The 18191-nt window shown below is 51.5% G+C and overlaps 7 protein-coding genes across 7 annotated transcripts; 5 read left to right on the forward strand and 2 right to left on the reverse strand.

Moving 5' to 3' along the window:
- Positions 1 to 1282: 1282 nt before the first annotated feature.
- A1O9_01856 (ER lumen protein retaining receptor) lies at positions 1283 to 1792 on the forward strand (the record flags this gene model as incomplete). The annotated part of the gene is made up of 1 exon (XM_013411014.1): positions 1283 to 1792. One exon carries the CDS (start codon positions 1283 to 1285, stop codon positions 1790 to 1792), a length of 510 nt encoding a protein of 169 aa, XP_013266468.1.
- Positions 1793 to 3189: 1397 nt separating this feature from the next.
- A1O9_01857 (uncharacterized protein) lies at positions 3190 to 6081 on the reverse strand (the record flags this gene model as incomplete). The annotated part of the gene is made up of 1 exon (XM_013411015.1): positions 3190 to 6081. A coding segment is annotated over one exon (2892 nt), but the record flags the coding sequence as incomplete, so codon positions are not given.
- Positions 6082 to 7750: 1669 nt separating this feature from the next.
- On the forward strand, positions 7751 to 8743 carry A1O9_01858 (prenyl protein peptidase; the record flags this gene model as incomplete). The annotated part of the gene is made up of 2 exons (XM_013411016.1): positions 7751 to 7765; positions 7793 to 8743. 2 exons carry the CDS (start codon positions 7751 to 7753, stop codon positions 8741 to 8743), a joined length of 966 nt encoding a protein of 321 aa, XP_013266470.1.
- A 517-nt stretch (positions 8744 to 9260) lies between these two features.
- On the forward strand, positions 9261 to 10287 carry A1O9_01859 (uncharacterized protein; the record flags this gene model as incomplete). Its single annotated transcript, XM_013411017.1, has 2 exons — positions 9261 to 9407; positions 9499 to 10287. 2 exons carry the CDS (start codon positions 9261 to 9263, stop codon positions 10285 to 10287), a joined length of 936 nt encoding a protein of 311 aa, XP_013266471.1.
- A 499-nt stretch (positions 10288 to 10786) lies between these two features.
- Positions 10787 to 12862, reverse strand: A1O9_01860 (uncharacterized protein; the record flags this gene model as incomplete). The annotated part of the gene is made up of 1 exon (XM_013411018.1): positions 10787 to 12862. One exon carries the CDS (start codon positions 12860 to 12862, stop codon positions 10787 to 10789), a length of 2076 nt encoding a protein of 691 aa, XP_013266472.1.
- Positions 12863 to 13481: 619 nt separating this feature from the next.
- A1O9_01861 (dolichyldiphosphatase) lies at positions 13482 to 14298 on the forward strand (the record flags this gene model as incomplete). Its single annotated transcript, XM_013411019.1, has 3 exons — positions 13482 to 13529; positions 13586 to 13775; positions 13832 to 14298. The coding sequence occupies 3 exons, from the start codon at positions 13482 to 13484 to the stop codon at positions 14296 to 14298; spliced, it is 705 nt and encodes a 234-aa protein (XP_013266473.1).
- A 1020-nt stretch (positions 14299 to 15318) lies between these two features.
- Positions 15319 to 17928, forward strand: A1O9_01862 (uncharacterized protein; the record flags this gene model as incomplete). The annotated part of the gene is made up of 1 exon (XM_013411020.1): positions 15319 to 17928. One exon carries the CDS (start codon positions 15319 to 15321, stop codon positions 17926 to 17928), a length of 2610 nt encoding a protein of 869 aa, XP_013266474.1.
- Between the last annotated feature and the right edge of the window lie 263 nt (positions 17929 to 18191).

Consider the following 18191-nt stretch of genomic DNA (forward strand, 5'->3'; position numbering starts at 1 on the left):
CTACGAGTTACGTACCTCTTTGTTAGGCACCACTCGTGCTAACAGGTAGGACTACTAGTAGAGTAGTGTAAACAGTCTTAATGTCGGATCTATCTCTCAATTCCAAGTAATACCTTGACGTGTCTGTCGTAGCAAGCTCAAAGCATGAGGTTCCCTGAGACCCGTATGCGGTGAGCAGCTCTTATATACTAGAACCTCGGCGCTCGCTTGGCGGCGCTTATCCGTTCCTGACATACAGTGGGAAATCACTACTAAATCGTAGTAGCTCGCTACTCAGCGTTAATAGCTAAATAAGCTAGTTGCTAGGAGACAACCGCGAGTCGCAATCGACTACAATGAGGTATTTACGAGTATCGAGACTATTAGGCAAGCTAGGCAGGGTATGGAGGCATTAGAGGCGACAGCGAGGTCTAGTACGCGCTCAACTACTAGTAATAGACACTTGGATAGTCGACTCCTTGACACCATTCATACATCAATTTAGTGTCAATGACCCTGTGGAATAGGCAATTCATGATTTAATTGACGTAGTGGCGATAACGAGGCGTGGGTCATTACTAGGTTGGGTCATTACGTGGTGCCCAGACTTACTGTACAGTAGTACTCCTGGACCATGCCAAGATAATACGGTGCGGTACAGGTTGCAGCTCCGGCATAATAATGCTCCACCGGAGCAGTTCAGCCCTACAATTGGGGCTGGAGCGATTCGTGGGAAAAGGAGATGCGGAAAGGGAAGGGGGGAAACCTTAAAGGCCATGCGGGTGCCCTGCGCGTCTTTCCTCCAAAAAGTGGTTGAACAGCCTGGCAATTGAGATTTCGTCTTTCATCCTCAATTCACCAGCCTTCCCACGTCGCGTCCTCCTCCAACCATTAACCAAAACTGTCGGTATCCCGTGAGCCGCCTTTGCGTCGTTATTTGAGCACACTTCTCCGCGTCGCAGCGTCCAGCTGCCATCTACTTGCCCAACATGAATCTCTTCAGGTTGCTTGGTAAGTGGTTCACGCCGCGGTCCCCAGGAAGATCGGCCTCGCTGGATACTGACTGCCTGTGCTCCTAGCCGATCTGTCCCATCTGTTTTCGATATTCATTCTACTTCACAAGATGAAAGTCTCCAACGTATGAACCAACCTGCGATGAATTTAGAAAATCGAACTTACCTAGTATAGTCATGCGCAGGCATATCTTTCAAATCGCAAGCTCTATACTTCTTTGTCTATGTCACTCGGTATCTTGGTCAGCATCTAGCCACGCCTTCCTGGGGAAAAGAAGGCATTGTTGACGATGGAAACAGATCTCTTCTGGACTTTTACCGACAGCGCATGGAACACCATTTTCAAACTCATCTTTTTGGCATCTTCTGCATATACCCTGTACGTTATGTTGAACGACTACAAGCCTACGCATGACCCCAATCTCGACACCTTCCGTGTTTCATACCTTTTGGGTGGCGCGGCGGTCCTTGCTATCATCTTCCCCTACAAGTGGTCCATCTCTGAGGTCCTCTGGGCGTTCTCCCTGTGGCTCGAAAGTGTCGCCATATTGCCACAACTATTCATGCTGCAGAGAACCGGCGAGGCAGAAACAATTACCACCCACTATCTGTTTGCCCTGGGCCTCTATCGAGCACTTTACATTCCGAATTGGATTTATAGATACTTTGCCGAGGGAGGCCACTTCGATCCTATCCCCGTGCTCGCCGGTATTGTCCAGACAATCCTGTACTCTGACTTCTTCTGGGTCTACTACACAAAGTATGCGACGATGGAATGGCGTTGTATTGAAAGGCGCTGACAATCTGCTTAGGGTTCTCCAGGGGAAGAGCTTCAAGCTTCCGGTGTAAACCAAGCCTAGTCACCTCTTCATCCAAGCGTGTTCTGCCATTCACCATGGGCGGCGCTCGTGTGTATTACCAGTGGACAGATGCCTACGAATCCTCGACACGTATCATCAAATCTGAGGAGGATCAACCCCAGAATCCACAAGTTTCTGGATGGCCTCGGAATTACGGGCTATTGTCCCCGTGGATTGAGTTTGACTCCATCTCGGAGCCATCGTATCGTTGTCAAGCTCCGTGTATGCAAAAGCAGCCCTTGACCGGTTTTATGGCTCCACACATTTAAGCAGTGGTGGCGACTGGCACGGAAGCGCAGCATTTCAGAGTATTGATGGACCTTGTCACCCCTCTCAGTTCAAACAATGCTGCGGGGGATCTGTTGGTCAATCAGGGAATTTCTAACAAAAGTTGGCAGTTCTCGTTCTCAAAGCTGGGTCTTGGAATGTGGTGGTTTGTTTTCCGGCGTAACCCATCCACGTATGATAACGAAAATTCAGTTCCATACACGCACTGTTTTTTACTACCATAGACTTTTGTTTAAACCAGGAGAATCCGATTCAGTTCGATTTCTCTTTTATCGAAGGGGCATTACTGGGTCAGCAGTGACAATCCTGAATGAGCACCCTCCTTACCTTATTGTGATTTCTTTTAATTCTGTAGAAGGGACAATATAGGGAAAAAGAACGTAAAAGTAGTTACCAGTGGGTTGAGTTACTAGTGGGTTGTATTACATGAGTACAAGTCTGGAGGAGCGATCGAATGCCCTGATAAAGTCGTAGGTGCACCGAGTAGCTGACTAGCAGCTAGACTGTACGAGCACGTGAAAATCATGACTGCTGAGAGGCGAAGCGTAAATGAAGGGACAGGCCATTAGAATATATATGATATGGTATAAAATATATAAAGATAAAATGGCTAGGAGATTCGTCTCGCTTAGTAGGCAGATGAATAGAAAATATCTAAGTCGGTAGCGGTGTGTCTAGCTGGCGTAAAGTGATTGATGGTTTGGGCTGACTGGTACATGTCCCAGTCTGTACGCCCTTGGAAGAAAGAACAAATTGAAAAGCTCGCTCGCTCACAGGAATGAGGGTATATGTGAAAACACAAACATCTGGAAACCCAGGCTGAAAAATCCTTCGCCTTGACACATGGCCGATCGACTGTTTTCTCCAAGAAGAGAAGCAAGATCGTTCGGTACTAAATGTGACAAATATGGCCACTGACGGAAGCCATCCAGGAAGCTTTCCTAGCTCTTCGTCAACATGTTCGGTAAGCCGTGACGAAAACGACCGATATATCGCTTCTCCCTCTGTTCCAAGGTAGATTTCTCTTCTCGGCCTTCTTCTCACCACGCCCTCTTCGCGCCTAGTACTGCAAGCACAACCACGACAGCGATTACAACGATACCCACAACGCACATACACCGGTTCAGATTGCGCCACCAGCGTGCGTTCTGGAATTTGAGCTCCTCAACTCCCTGAGCATGTCTCTCAAGCCGCAGTTTGGCAACGATGTCCATCTGTTCCCATTCAGCGGCGTCTAGTTGCTGTTGTTGAAGCTGCTGCACACTAAGCCGGCTGGACCGCTGTTGCTGCATAAGCTGTGCTTGATACTGCGCAGAAGCAGCGGCGCGCTTTTCTAGATCTCCAAGACCGTCTGGCCTTTTTGGTAGTGGGAGGAAAGCAGCCACAAACCAGGCCAATGGCAAGAGAAAGCCAGAAGTGAAAAGGGCGACTTGGGCCGTTCGAAGGTCGGCTCCACCAAAGAAACTTGAGCTTGCATCAGTTATGCTCGGTGCAGTCCATTTCGCTTTTGCATTGAACGGATAACCGAAGCCTAGAGAGACAGATGATCCAGTATTAAGTCTGTGGTCGTGGTGGAGATGGGGAGAGCCAGACCAGCGATTTTGCGTTCGGGCGCCATAGTAGATGACTGACTGAGACGAGCTCAAGCTGATGGCACCGTTCGACCCAGTGCGAACATGGTGATGACGGACTGTATAGCTGGAGCCACGCCCGTCCTCATTAGGACTTTCGTGAATTTCGACTACCCCAGCCCAATGGGCGCGTGGATCGGCGGGATGTAAAGGGGCTGATAGTGAGCGTCCATGGCCTGAAGATCGATGGGCAGCAGGGTAAGAGTGCACACGATTCGATGCGATGGCTGCTGTTGCTGGGCCACGGATCGGATTTGATACCAAGGGCCCTACGCCTGGCAGGGTGTGTGATTTTCGCGCCTCTAGCTTGGGTCGTTTCTTTGGGGTTAAAAAGGCTTGAATACGATCACTCATTCCTTGATGAACATTAGAAGCACTTTGTTGAGATTTCGAAGTATTAGGACGTGGAGCAATGTATTTATGAGACTGCACATTGCTCAGATTGACATGTGAGCCGTTGGAATACAGAAAATTGAAGGAGTCTCGGTAAAATCCCGAATAATATCGTCGAGCCCAGGTTGGAACAACGTTACTGGCTACACTGCCAGACGAAGAAGGACGACGGGAGGTAGAAAGAAAACTATTTTGTCGTGACTGCGTTAAATTTCTCATAGAATTAATGCGCGATGCAGATGAATTTGCAGGTGAGTTGAGATAGCCGTTGCTGCGAACGGGTCTGAGGGGTGGTGATCGGTAACCATAATCGTCTGGAAGCGCCGAGACCTCGTCAGAGGCTTCATGAGAGTCCTGCTCATAAGGGTCAGATTCCGGTACAACCCGGATCATGGATTGATTCGCGGATTCATTGATTATGAAGGTGGAAGCAGGAGCGAGGTCATCAGAGGTCAACAGGTCATCAATGTCGTCCTCTGTGAGTGATGACGCCTTACTTCCACGTCGTGTTCTAGTCCAAGAACCTTCAGAAGGTACAGCGGATAGTCTGGAACAAAACTTTGGCGCTGGTGCATCCGTAGACAGCGACCTCGAGTTTCGTTTAGCCACCACAAGGCCTACCTGTTGGGTAATGAGAGGAGCCCGAATTATGGGATACTGGATACGCGGCGGGCTGGAACTGAGGGCGTCCTGCAGGCTCGCGTGGGTTTCAGCAATGGAACTATCATCCGAGCTAGGGTGATTGGACCTTCCCAGCGCCTCCACTACAGAGCTAGAATCTTCGATTGATTCTCCCCTCGGACGAAGACTCTGGGCGGCGGATGAGCTTGGTGTTGGTCTCTGTGTAGGTGATGAATGAGCGACTGTGACGGAGGTAGCATATCTACCAACGGGAGGACTGGAAGCTAGTGGATTTCTTGCTCCAGTCCGCTCCGCAAAAGAACGACTATCCCCCGTATTCGACCTTTTGCGCTTGAGGGATGAGGTCGACGAGGAGCGAGTATGAGAAGCGAAATCCGGAACTCTGGGACGCAAAGTAGGGGACGACGTTCCAAGTTTGATGACATTTGGACTGGAAGAGGAATCAGTTGACTGGAACTGCTCTGTACTCGAAGTACGAGCGAGTCGAACGACATTGGGGCTGGAGGAGCTGTTTTCAGTGGGATAGAATTCAGCGGAATGAACGCTCTCAGTCTCGTCGAAGGGCTCAAGAGCAGGACTGGTTATGTCTTTGAAGGCGAATGGTCGTGGACTAGAAGTCGCTCCCAGCACCCTATAATTCGGACTCGAAGCTGCCGCAAATTTTTCAGATACCGAAGTGAATGAGGAGCGGGATGATAGGCGTTTCGCAAAACGTGTTGACTGCGGCAAGGATGGAAGAAGGGCCAGGTCGTCGGAGGATATCTTGCGAAGCGACTCCCATGCATAAGGGCCTGACAAGCTATCATTTGAGCTGACGCTTCTTAATCTGGAAGAGTTCGCTGTGCTAGGGCGAAGTGGAGGTGAAGTTGCCGTAGATGGACGAGACGATTCGTCTGCTTGCGATTCGTAAAGATCCCTCAGAGCCTTAACGGACCGCTTCAATTTGACCGTTGGCTGTGCTGAGCCATTTCGGGGGGTTCGATCACCATCATAACTTCCGCCCAAATCGCTTTGGAAGGTCAGGCCGAAGGCATCGGTGAGTGGGCTGCCGCCGCTTCGCTGGTTGCGAAGGGTACTGGGAAGGAGGACATGTGCAGCTTTTGTTGGGAAAGGCGTAGCGTTGTAAATGCTCGAGTTCTCTTGATCTAATCTTGCATCTCTGGCCAAAATACCCGAGATCTCATTTGCTTGAGATTGAGATCTCTCCTTCAGAGGAGTTCGTTTCGGAGAGGTCCGCTTCGGCGATGTCTGCTTCGTCGAAGGGGACGAGGACATTTCTATCTCATGGTAATGGAATTCTGTCGAGACACAGCTGAAACGTGATTCAAGTTGAAAGAGATGACGAAATGAGCGTATCGATTATGGCGTGAGGACAGAAACACAATGTTGGGACAGTAACGAGTGACTGGAGGTGAGCAGTTGAGCAGGTGAGCAGGTGAACTGTGTAGCTGGAACAAAGGTCTATGCTCAGAAAAAAAACAATTGCAAGTTAGCAACTGGAGTGCGTCTGTGCTAGCGTCATGAAAGGTAGCTCGGGCTACAGTAAGACATGAATGATGCAGGTGCGGATATGCATATGCACGCTGCAGGGCGAGTTAAATTGATATGACAGCACGGATGTTAAGGCTTGTGGGTTGACAGGCGATGGTTGAGATGGGCGGTGAGGCTTCAAATTGGGTGGTGGTCTGTACAGGAATGCGGAGTCAACGTTGTTGTTCACTTCTGGTATTCAATGATTATGAAGTTGAAGATGCTGAGGGTTGTCGATAGAATTCCATCAGAACTGATGGCTGGGTTCCCACATGACACCTACTGCCCGAGTCTTGTTCCTTGCTTAGGGTCAGAGGATGATGGAAAGGATCAGGGGAGCAGGCACAGCGCGATTCAGATCACCAGGGTCAGCTCTTGGGAGAATGGCTATTGCGCAAGCCCCGGAGGCGCTGGGATGCTGGTATATTGGAAGTGTGTCAAGGAGGTCGCGTCTGTCCTAATCGCGTGGCAGAAGCGGCCGCCCCTCATTGCAAATTCTCCGATTGGACGCGTGCCGGTCGCGAAATTAACGCGTCAATCTGAGCGCGACAGGGGGATGATGAGGAAGATGAGCATCCGAGACTCGGTAAAGTCATCCTCCACAGTGGCTTTATGGAACTAATCAGCAATAATCGATAATCTTGTCTTGTACTTCCCTCTTTTGCTGATCAATTTCTCCGGGCTCTTGTCACTGGGTGTGGTGGCTGTGGGCGTGCAGTTGATATGCAGTGTTTCAATCAATAGTCGAGACATTCTTCCTCTGGCCTGCGGACTGAGAAGCGACACGGGAGAGGCGGTGTCATTTGAGGGCATGTGACTGTCATTTGAACGTCAAGCACACACAGCCTTGATTCCCCCCTTCCCGGTCTTGACCTTTGCCTTCAATCTACCAAGTAATTACTGCTAGACACTACTACAAACCTTTTCCAGTGTGGCTAACACTCTCTGCAACCCTTCTTTCCACCTGGCATCATCATCCACCTATCAATGGCTCCCACTGAGCTGTTCAACCGGCTGAAGGAGTCGTATTTTGGCCATGAAGGTATGTTGTCTCATTCATTGGATGAGGAATGCCCCTTTGCCCTTGTCCTGAAACTAGTCTGGACTCTGGACTACTCAAACGACCTCTTTCCCTCCACTTCTATCATCCTCCACTAGATCGTCATCCCATTTCGTTGCTAGATCCATTCCGTTCTTCTGCTATCGATAACTGGATGGATGACATGCTGATCCCTCTTTGACGATAGAAAAGGACAATCCGGTTATATCAGCCACCACCGCAACCGCCCTTTCTGTAAGTTCACCTACTGGCCTTTTGGATACTGTTTCACCCGCACGGGGTCGCGTTGCGGCTGTAACCTGCGGCTGGACCTGCGACTCTGATTGCCTCGCCTCCTCCATTTGGTGGTGACAAATGGCGACAATACTGGTACTGACTGACCCGACCCGGAACTAGATTATATTTACTCTCATCTATGTGGTCCCGTTCTATCTGTCCAGGACGACTAGGCCGTCACCAGCGCTCAATCGAGATGCCCCTTCGGTCATCCGAGCCCGTATCCAGACCGTCACATTGGCCAGTGTGGTTGCTTCCACGGCAACTCTCTATTTACTTGTTGTGACAGCGAAACTGACACCTATTCAATCACTCCACTTTCTTGGCTACTGGCCCCTCTCAATCACCGATTCGGCCAAGTCTTGCGCACTGGCTCTTCTCCTATACCTCGGACCCTTGTTCGAGAAGATCTTCATCGAGGGTGACATGACCGATCTCCGTCGGGGTCGAAAAGTGGTCGAGTCATTGAGCAGTTGGCAGGGTTATCGAAACTATGTCGCTGGTCCTATCACCGAAGAGGTCATCTTTCGTTCCGTCCTGGTGCCTCTGCATCTGCTGGCAAAGATATCTCCCATCAAGATCGTGTTTCTCACGCCTCTTTTTTTCGGAATCGCCCATGTGCACCACTTTTACGAGTTCACGTTAACTCATCCTCATACTCCAATGGTACCGGCGCTGCTGCGGTCGTTGTTCCAGTTTGGGTACACAACCTTGTTTGGCTGGTTTGCAGATTTCATTTATCTTCGGACCGGATCAATATATGCCTGTATCATCATCCATTCCTTCTGCAATTGGGTTGGTGTTCCTCGCTTCTGGGGCCGGGTGAAACGCAGGGAGCGGTACCCTCTTTCCCCGGTTGCGATCAGGGGCAAGGACGACCCCGATGCCATCCATGCGCGTGGCGGAGGGGATGCCCTTGGTCTGAAGTGGACAATAGCCTATTACATTTTATTGGTGACTGGGGCACGTCTGTTTTATAACGGGCTCTGGCCGTTGACGGCATCGGAGGCTGCCCTTGCTCATTTTTCAAGCGGCGAGAAGTTGAAAGAATCCAAGCGGTGGTTCTCATAGGGTAGATTTGACGACAATAATTGAATGCTTAGACTAGCGTGCCAATGACAAGTATAATTACAGCAAACACTATCGACTGAACCTGCTCGTTCATTTTGACCGCCACTTACGGAGTACAGCGTCTGCGCGAGGCTAATCACCAAGTGCAAGGCTGCAGCCGAAGCCTTGCAACGTCATTAACGATTATCGCAATTGTCCACGCGGTCAGACTTACACCTCGCTCCACACCATAATCACTCCTCCAATTCTTTCTGCCGCTCGTATGCACACTTCCTCCCCTTGACAGCTTCCAGAACATCCAGAACGTATGATACCCCTCCGATCGTCATCCTTGACTCGGCAAGCCGAAAGGGCTAAACTGGTGACCCGATGTTTTGCGCACTCCGTTAAACGGACGCCGACGCCCCTTTCATCTCCAGCGTTCCCAGTCATACCAACATGTCCCTCAGCAACATGCCAATGCTCCTCTACACCACCAGGTCTCGATATCGACCGAAAGAGAGACCTGAATGGCTCCATGTCGCCTTACGCGCAACACCTACTCCTCTCGACCGGGCGCATGGACTGGACAAGCAGGATCGAGGATGAAAGGGACACTGCATCATGGGGACGGCTCACCTCAGAAATGAAAGGGATACTCGGACGGGGTGGTGAATTCCACGATGTATGTTGCGAGGCATCATTCCTTCCCCTCAAGCGGCTGTCCCTAGAGAAAAACGCTGACTTACACGAAGCCTGCGCCCGAGTTGTAACAGCCTTACAACAATATCCTGATCAGCACCTCTTCATTCACTCCGTGGGAGGAGCAACAGCAGCAATCTTCGCTCGAAACCGGCAAAGTCGACGCCATCCTCTTCCCGGCCTTCAAGCATATCCGATCCCTTACGCCTAGCACAGCAGCAAGTACAAGCACAACTACAAGCGAAACAGCCACATCGCATCTCCTACGGGAATTCACACGAGCGTTCCTCCTCCCGGAGCGCCTACATCGCATCTACGACGGGATCCCCAACGCCGAGCGCCGAGCAAAGACGCGGGATCCGACGGTCGCGACGAACCTGCCCATCAGCGTCGACGACATCAACACGACGACGATTCTCATCTGCAGCCACGGACAGAGAGACAGCAGGTGTGGCATTCTGGGGCCACTGCTCCACCGCGAGTTTCAAGCATACATCGACAGCCGTTGCCGGAGCACAACGCTGGAACCCGCCGATTCGACGAGGTATTCCGCCCAGGTCCAGAAATTCCTCGCAGCGGCGGACGGTTCTCCGTCGTCCGAGCCTGTGCCCGTCAACATCGGCACGATGTCGCACATCGGCGGGCACAAATGGGCCGGCAACGTGATCGTCTACACGCCACCGAACGCAGCGGCGTTGACAGCCGGTGCGCGCCATCCTCTCGCCGGCAAGGGCATCTGGTACGGCCGCGTCGAGCCGTGTCACGTGCAGGGCATTGTCGAGGAGACCGTGCTCCGCGGCAAAGTCATCCGCGATCTGTTCCGCGGGGGTCTTGATCAGGATGGCTCTGTGATTAGGCTATGAGCAATCGGGGATGGCCTGGGGGTTGGAGGACGGATCGTCGTGATGGCCCCGTTGGTGTTGGCCACGCGACTCCAGCCGGACTACTGTACTACAACAAGTGCCTCCTCGCACAGTGAGTACTTGTGTACTGGTGTCGTGAAGTGCGCCCTGGGCGTGACTCTTAAATACACTACATGGTCAGAGTAGAGAGGTCAAGTCGAATGTAGAAGATATTTAGATTGGCGGGGTTTAGAGGCACGGCATAGCATGGTGAGAAAGAAAAGTTCCCACGCGGTATGAGGCGCAACCATGCTCAGCAACGGACTCACTCCTATCATTTACTTATTATGGTTGGCACGGGACTTTACTTCGTATGTACTATGTACACGCCGCTTCTCTCATATCATGCTATCATGCTGTCGTCTCACTCTACTGGTCAGTATTTAAAGTATCTGCTACCGATATCGACAAGGCTTGCCTCGGTCTGCGGCCTTTCGAGTTCCGAGCGAGCTCTTCATCGTTAAGCCCACTCCCTTCCTCTTCTCCTAGGCAGAGGTTCCAGATAATCAGGTCCGTTGAACCTGCCACCGTCATCATCGAGCTCGTCACTATCCCATTCGTCTTCCTGGTCGTCTTGCGCAAGCCGTAGAAATCGCTCTAGTCCTTGTGCGAAGCCCAGGTTGTTGCCTTGTCCGGGTGCTGCCAGTGGAAGCATGCCAGGTAAAGGTTCGGGTTCATTGTCCCCAGCATCGGGATTCATCTCACGGGCAACAGGTTGTGCCAGTGGCTGATTCCGCGCTTCTCTGTTTGCGCGAGCAGGCTCGTTCTGCATGGCGCGTTGTCTGTTTCCTTGTTGACCGTGTCCTCGCCGACCGTGTCGCGGGAGTGGAGGATTGGGTGCCGCTGGAGGTGGAGGTGCTGCAACAGCTTGGGGTCGCTCAGGTAGCATAAATCTCTGTGGATTCTGAGCGCCAGGGCGCCCGAAATTGACGATTTCAATATGCATCTCGCGATTTCGTCGAACATCTGGAGCAGGTTCTTCGTCGGACGTGTCGTCTCCATCTTCTTCTATGAACTCCAAGATCTCCGGTTCGAAGTCATCGTCGTCGACCTCAGGCTCAACTCCTTCCCCGTGTTCTCCCCAAATAGCCCTGAAATGAGCATCAATATCAACACCCTCTCCATCACCAGCTTCGAGAACCCAGAGCCGCATATAACACTGACTCTTTTCATCGTTGAAATGTGAATATGGATTGTCGGCCATCAGGTAACTAGAGCAGAGGTAGCAGAAATGGGTTTTGCAATTGAAACAAATCATATGATTGCAACCCAAGGTCTTTTGCGCTCGTGCATCACATGTTGGACAGGGTGTCGAGTATTTCTCAAGGTATGCTGCCGAAGCAGATTCTTCTTCGGTAAGTTCTTGCAGTCGGCGTGGACTACATCGTGCAAGTTCGCCATGCCAACCTTTACGGCAAACGCAGCAGAAAGCAAAGGAACAATCTTCGCAGACACACAAGCGCTCGGCCATAGGAAGGCTCTCAAGATCATCAGGCCGTGGTTGCTCTCCTTCAGATTCCGAGGAGTCTTCGAATGTGTCATTCATAGGATCAATAGGTTTCGGGTGCTTTTTGGTTCGAGCAGCACCTTGACACCATTGCCGAGGACAATAGATGGTGTTCTTGTCAGCCTCCAACCGTTTTTTGCGCTTTAGCCGTACATAGCGTTGAACAAGCTCCTGGTCAATTGGGATCTGAAGCAACTCGCTCGGATTCAGTGTTCGATCTTGCTTCTGTCTTTTAGATGGTCGGCCATTCTCTTCGGGCTTTGTCGGCTTTTTCTTTCCACAGGTTGGAGATAAGCATTTGACATTGTTGACATCGCCCTCGGTGATGCAGCTCTTGTAGAAATCCTGAAGGCATGTCACGCAGAAGACATGGCCGCACAGCGTGAGTCTGTGGCAATTGATGCCTTTCTTAGGCTCTAAACAGATGCCGCAATCAAAGGTGCCCTTGTCGAAATGCTCTCGCTTCGTCTTGAGATCAAAATCCAGTAGTGCCAATTTCAGGTCACTCGATAATTGTAAGTCGGTCCCTGCGAGACCGAATGCACTGTCCGCCTCCTCCTGCAGCTGGACAATGTAGGTGTACAAGACCAGGTCTTTCCCCACCTCTTCCCACAACCTCGCGCAGTCCTCACTCAGTCTTTTCAGAACAGGTTGGGACAGCCAAGGAGGGGAAACCGACACTGACACAGTTGGAGGTTGAGTGGCCGGGTAACCCCCAGGGATATTGATACGGAGGGTCAAGGGTGGCAGGTGGGACAGATCGTGGGAGTCGAGCTGGAGGCCCTTCTGGACTTGGGGTTTCACACCTAAGTCATCATGATCTTGTTCGGTCGAAGTAGGAGGCGTCAAGAGCGCACCGTCAGCAGCGGGCTTGAAGAATATCCGGAGAGGCTCGATGGGTGTCACTGGTAGCTCGAGAGTTGCAGTGTATGAATCATCGGGATCAGTGACCAGCTCAGGGAAGATCGAGGCGATGGAGGAAAGTTCCTCTCTTCGTTCATCGTCGGTCGAGTCGGTGTCATCGTTCATGCTGGAACGAAGGAAAGGTGGCGGATGAGGTGTATGAGGGCATGTGTGGGTGGGCAGAGGACAGAGAAGAGCCTCCGTCCACGAGGAAGACTTCAACGAAAGGACTGCGTATGGGCGGGAGTCACGATCTATGAAGAAGCGTAGAAGGCTGCAGAAGGTGAAGGTGACTCGCATTGCCAATTGGCCCACACGGCAGTCACGTTCTCGTAGTGCTGAGCCTGCAAGGGAATGACGAAGAATGACGCACTAACTTAAATAGCATCTTTAGTACGAGTCTACGGACAGTTAGACGGTGATTGCGAGTGACGCTATTGGTGTCGGATGTGAAGCAAGCATTCCAGGTAGAGATGAAATCCAACTTAGTAAATAATAATGCAAGTACTGTAAGGCAGTCTGGGCAGAAGGTGGCAGACTCCTGAAGGTGAGAAAACAAGGATGTATCCGTCTACAGGACGCTTGGCCTGCAGGGATTGGTTGTGTGCCCCTGGCCAGCAACACAATCACCCTCGTTCACCTCGAAAGCACAGAACACTGCCTCGTCTCCCAGCCTCGTCCTCCTGGCAATAGTTTCCTCAGCCTTTGTATTGCTTGTTCGGGAACCACCATCACCTGAGTCATCATGGAAGATTCTCCACTGGTATCTTTATCGTTGACTCATGTCCGTTATGTACGACGCCTCGTCCCTCTGCTGTTGACTCTGATCTTATCCCTGACACTCGGCAGAATCCTGACGACCCCCTATCATATCTATCGGCGTGGCTAGCTCTGGTCCCGCAGGGCCTCTGCGTGATCTACGTCACGCTGATCTGGGCTTCACGAGAAATTGAGGTGTTTCTCATGTTTGCAGGACAAATGGGCTGTGAAGCCCTGAACTTTGCACTCAAACGGCTGATTCGCGAAGAGCGACCCAGACGTAGGTGATGACCCGCTGTTGACTTCCCTTGATATGTACATTGACAGCCAAAGAAGAAATGTACGGCAAAGGTTACGGCATGCCATCTTCTCATGCTCAGTTTGTTGCCTTTTTTGCCGTCTCGTTCACTTTGTTTCTCCTGATACGTCACGTGCCGACCAAGTCGACAAGCTATTCACCATCAACCTTTCAGGAACGATTGCTGCTCTCACTGTTAGCTTGTTTATGTGCTGGAGCTGTGGCGGCAAGCCGGGTGTATCTTAATTATCATACCCCAAGACAGGTATGGGCCGGTGTAGCTGCCGGCACGATTTTTGCCATTGTCTGGTTTCTTGCAACCACATTCTTGCATAAATCTGGCATCGTCGACTGGCTTCTGGAGACTCCGATACCTCGAAGGCTGAGAGTGAGGAATCTAATTACTACAGAAGATATTCAAGATGCGGGCTGGGGACGATGGGAATCACGGCGGAAAGCACGTAAGGATGTCATGGGGAATGGATCAAGTAAGAAGCGCCAATGAAGACAGGGAACAAGGGAGGAACCGGACTGCGAATGCTATGCCACCGCCATCATGAACATCCTCGAATGGTCGAGTTCCACCTTGGCCTACTACTGTAAATTGGTGTAACATGCCGCAGTGCGGTTCCTACAAGTGGTGGTGCCAAGGATTCCGCTATCACATGGGATTAAGCAAAACGGTGTAGAGGAAAGTGCTCGGAGAGGCCCACTACAGTATACTACGAGTACTCTTAAGACTCATGTATTATACTCCATACATGTCCTTGAACAACGCTTTCCCGTTTTGCTTGAAGTCCAAATTGCCAGGTAAGGAGAGTTTGCGCGGGTCGTGCCACGTGCGCCAACGACCTCGGTAACGAGTTCCATTCGAACTACATAATACAATCCCTTGTACGCCGTACAGTTGCATTAGCCAGGTTGGGAAGGCTTAGCTTACTCTTAGCCACGAAAATGACTCCCAAGTGGACACAGGCACCCACAGGCCTACGAGTGTGTATGGAGGACGGACGACGGAGTACGGGGCGCCTCTAAAAAAGAACCCCCGTCAGCCAGAGGAAGCCTCGTCATCCCAACGTTTTCGTATGCAAATCTTTTGCATGCCGCCAGTGCCCAGTCGGCTCAGCTCCCATTTCAGAATCACGACTCATTTTGCAGGCCTCAATGGATTTCATTGCTGACCCTTCCTTCGAGAGTGGGAACGAGTGCATATGACTAACCACGCTCTTTGGGACACACAGCTGCAACTACAAGGCTACGGCCAACTTTTATGTACATGCCGATGAAGTTCACTGTTCTGTAAGGCTGTGGATCTAGACTTCGTGGACTGCACACCAGCTCTTGCGCCTGAGTCACCGGGGTCTGCAAAAGGTGGAGACCAATAGCACATTGTGACTGTCCCTAAATCCACTAACAGGGTCCCTCGGGCTCCTGAACGCAACCATAAGGGCCTTTTAAGCTTCTCAAGGATCTTTGGAAGATGAGTGCCTAATGTCATTTCCTTTGTTTCGAGGAAGTTGTTAGGATGTTCGCACAGGATATGCATCGATCTGCGCTGAGCTCCCTCTTGACAGGCCTGTATTATTTTGCCTGTGTGTACATTGGACTCTCTTTCCTCGGCGCGTCAATCATCAGCCTTCTCACTTTACAACCATTGACGAAGAGGAAAACATCGGCAACGACAAGGCGCAAGGCCGCCATCTGCTTAAGTGCGTTCATTACCGTCAACTACATCGTGCAAAGTGCGCTGTTCATCTCGGATAACCTACGCGACGTTAGAGGGAATCTGCACACCCAAAGGACTGTGGTTTACGAGCTGCTTCAAGCGCTGACATGGACGACGTTGTCGTTGACGTTGTTCGACAGCACCGAGCCCCAGTGGAAGTCTTTCACAAGTTCATGGACTGTAGCACTGGCGCTAGAATGCCTCATCATTGTCCTGTCTTCGTGGAGTGTCCACGACGCCGAACAGCCCAGAGGCATCAACCTCGCCCTGCAGTGTGCAAGGATTATCAAGCTCGTTCTCTTGTCAGCACTCGGCCTTTCCATCATCATTGCCCACCACGAGAAAGCTGGAAAGGATGAGACTCGGCCACTGATTCCTGCAGATCCTTCGACAGCCATAGCAGGAACCCGTATTGCTCGCTCCTACGATGGTACAGGCGAGCTGGAAGGAGAACCGGGAGCTGCGGATACTAGCAGCCTACACGGGAGCAGCTCTGAAGATTCAGAAGACGCCGAGTTCTGGGGAGAAGAGCGAAGAAAGCGGATCAAGGAACAAGGAGGATGGAACAAGTACCTGAAAGAGTATCTGATCTTCTTGCCATATATCTGGCCAACGCACGACCGGCGGTATCAGCTCTACTTTGTCGTCTTGGGAGTCAATATCTTGGCCGAACGCGCACTGAACGTGCTGTACCCTAGGCAATTTGGAATCGTCATGGACAAGCTCTACGAGTCATACAGCACTGGCCAAATTCCGTGGAAGGAGATCGTGGTCTGGAGCATTCTCCGGTTGTTGACGTCCGGATCGTCAGGTCTCTCGGTGCTTAGCCAGATGCTCGAGGCGAGACTTGTGAATTGGTCACATCAGAAACTGAATGTGGCTGCGTTCGATCACGTCATGGGCCTATCAATGAGTTTCCACGACGGCAAGGATTCCGGGGAGGTCATTCGGGCAGTTGAACAGGCCGGATCATTAAGTTCGTTGCTCCGAACAGTGGTTTTGGATACGTCGCCGGTTTTGTTGGATCTTTCCATTGCTTGTTGGTATCTCACCTATCTTCTGGATGCTTACGCGGTGGTCATCGTGGTGTTTGTCGGGCTGTCATTTATCTTTGTGACATACTATATCACAGTGGTGCTGAAGAGATCGAGAAGAATAGCTGCCGCCAACGGCCGAGCGGAAAGTCGGATCCTATACGAGATGGTCAGTAACTGGGCGACTGTGTCATATTTCAATAGGAGGAAGCACGAACAAACACAACTGGCGCAGACAATCAGGGACGCGACCATGGCCAACCAGTGGAACGACGATGTAGGTTTGGTGTTGTTCGCTGCCCAAGAGTTCTGTCAGGTCTTCGGCCGATTTCTGATCACAGTGCTGGCTGCATATCGCATTGCTTATGGGGTTATCCCAGTGGGGAATTTCGTGGCGCTGGAATCATATTGGGATACGATCACGTGGCCTCTTTGGATGCTCGGCCACAGCTACCGTCAGCTGGCGTCGGATCTGATTGATGCGGAGAGGCTGTTGGAGCTGTTCAAGAAGGAGTCCGAGATTCAAGATGGGCCGTTGACGCTGTCGGCTAAACCTGGAGCTGGCAAGATTGAGTTTTCCAACGTGTGCTTCGGTTACCACAAAGACCGGGACGTGCTCAAGGACTTTTCCTTCACTGCCAATCCTGGCCAGACGGTTGCTCTAGTGGGAGAGACGGGATCGGGGAAGTCAACGACACTGAAGATGTTGATGCGATTCTATGATGTGACGTCTGGAAGTATCTCGATCGACGGGCACGATATTCGCGAGTTTTCAGTGCACTCACTACGAGAGATGTTTGGATTCGTTCCTCAAAACGCAGCACTGTTCAATACGTCGATTCTGGAGAACGTCAGATATGGACGGCTGGAGGCCAGCGACGAGGAAGTTCATCAAGCGTGTAAAGCGGCGGCAATTCACGACAGGATTAATTCGTTTCCCGAGGGATATAACACCAAAGTAGGTGAGAGGGGCGTGAGAGTGTCCGGAGGGGAGTTACAGAGAATTGCGATCGCTAGGGTGATTCTCAAAGACCCTCGGATTGTGCTCCTGGATGAGGCGACGTCGGCTCTGGACACACATACCGAGAGCAAGATCCAAGAGGCTCTGAGGAATCTGACCGCAGGACGAACGACCATAGTGATTGCGCATCGATTGTCGACGGTGACGAGTGCAGATCAGATCCTAGTGGTCGATAAGGGCAAGATTGTGGAGAGGGGATCGCACGACGAGTTGCTACAGATGAGAGGAGAATATGTGGGTTTGTGGGAGAAACAGACCATGGTCAGAACCCGGCAGGTGACGGTGTCAGAGACCGAGGCCGAGACCGCAAGAGAATCAAGCTTGGGATCGGGCGACACTGATATCTCGACTTGATAGAGGATACCGACGCCGAGGTACGGCGTGCTTTCCCAGAGCTCGGTGGCCCAGGCACGTTCAGAGTCCCAGGGCCATCCCAAGTCTGCGGACGAGTGACTGCATTGTTGATTGTTTTCAGCGGCCCTCTCGGCCCATCATCAATGATGAATGGATTAGGGGTGAGGAGGTGGACCCATGGAGTTGTGATGAACTATGGAGGCTGAGGTCATCGAAAAGAGTGGGCTCTTCCCGACAAGGCACGAGTAATCACGATGAGGCTT

This window comes from Exophiala aquamarina (genome assembly GCF_000709125.1).
Source record: "Exophiala aquamarina CBS 119918 chromosome Unknown aczIA-supercont1.1, whole genome shotgun sequence".
Classification (NCBI taxonomy): Eukaryota; Fungi; Ascomycota; class Eurotiomycetes; order Chaetothyriales; family Herpotrichiellaceae; genus Exophiala; species Exophiala aquamarina.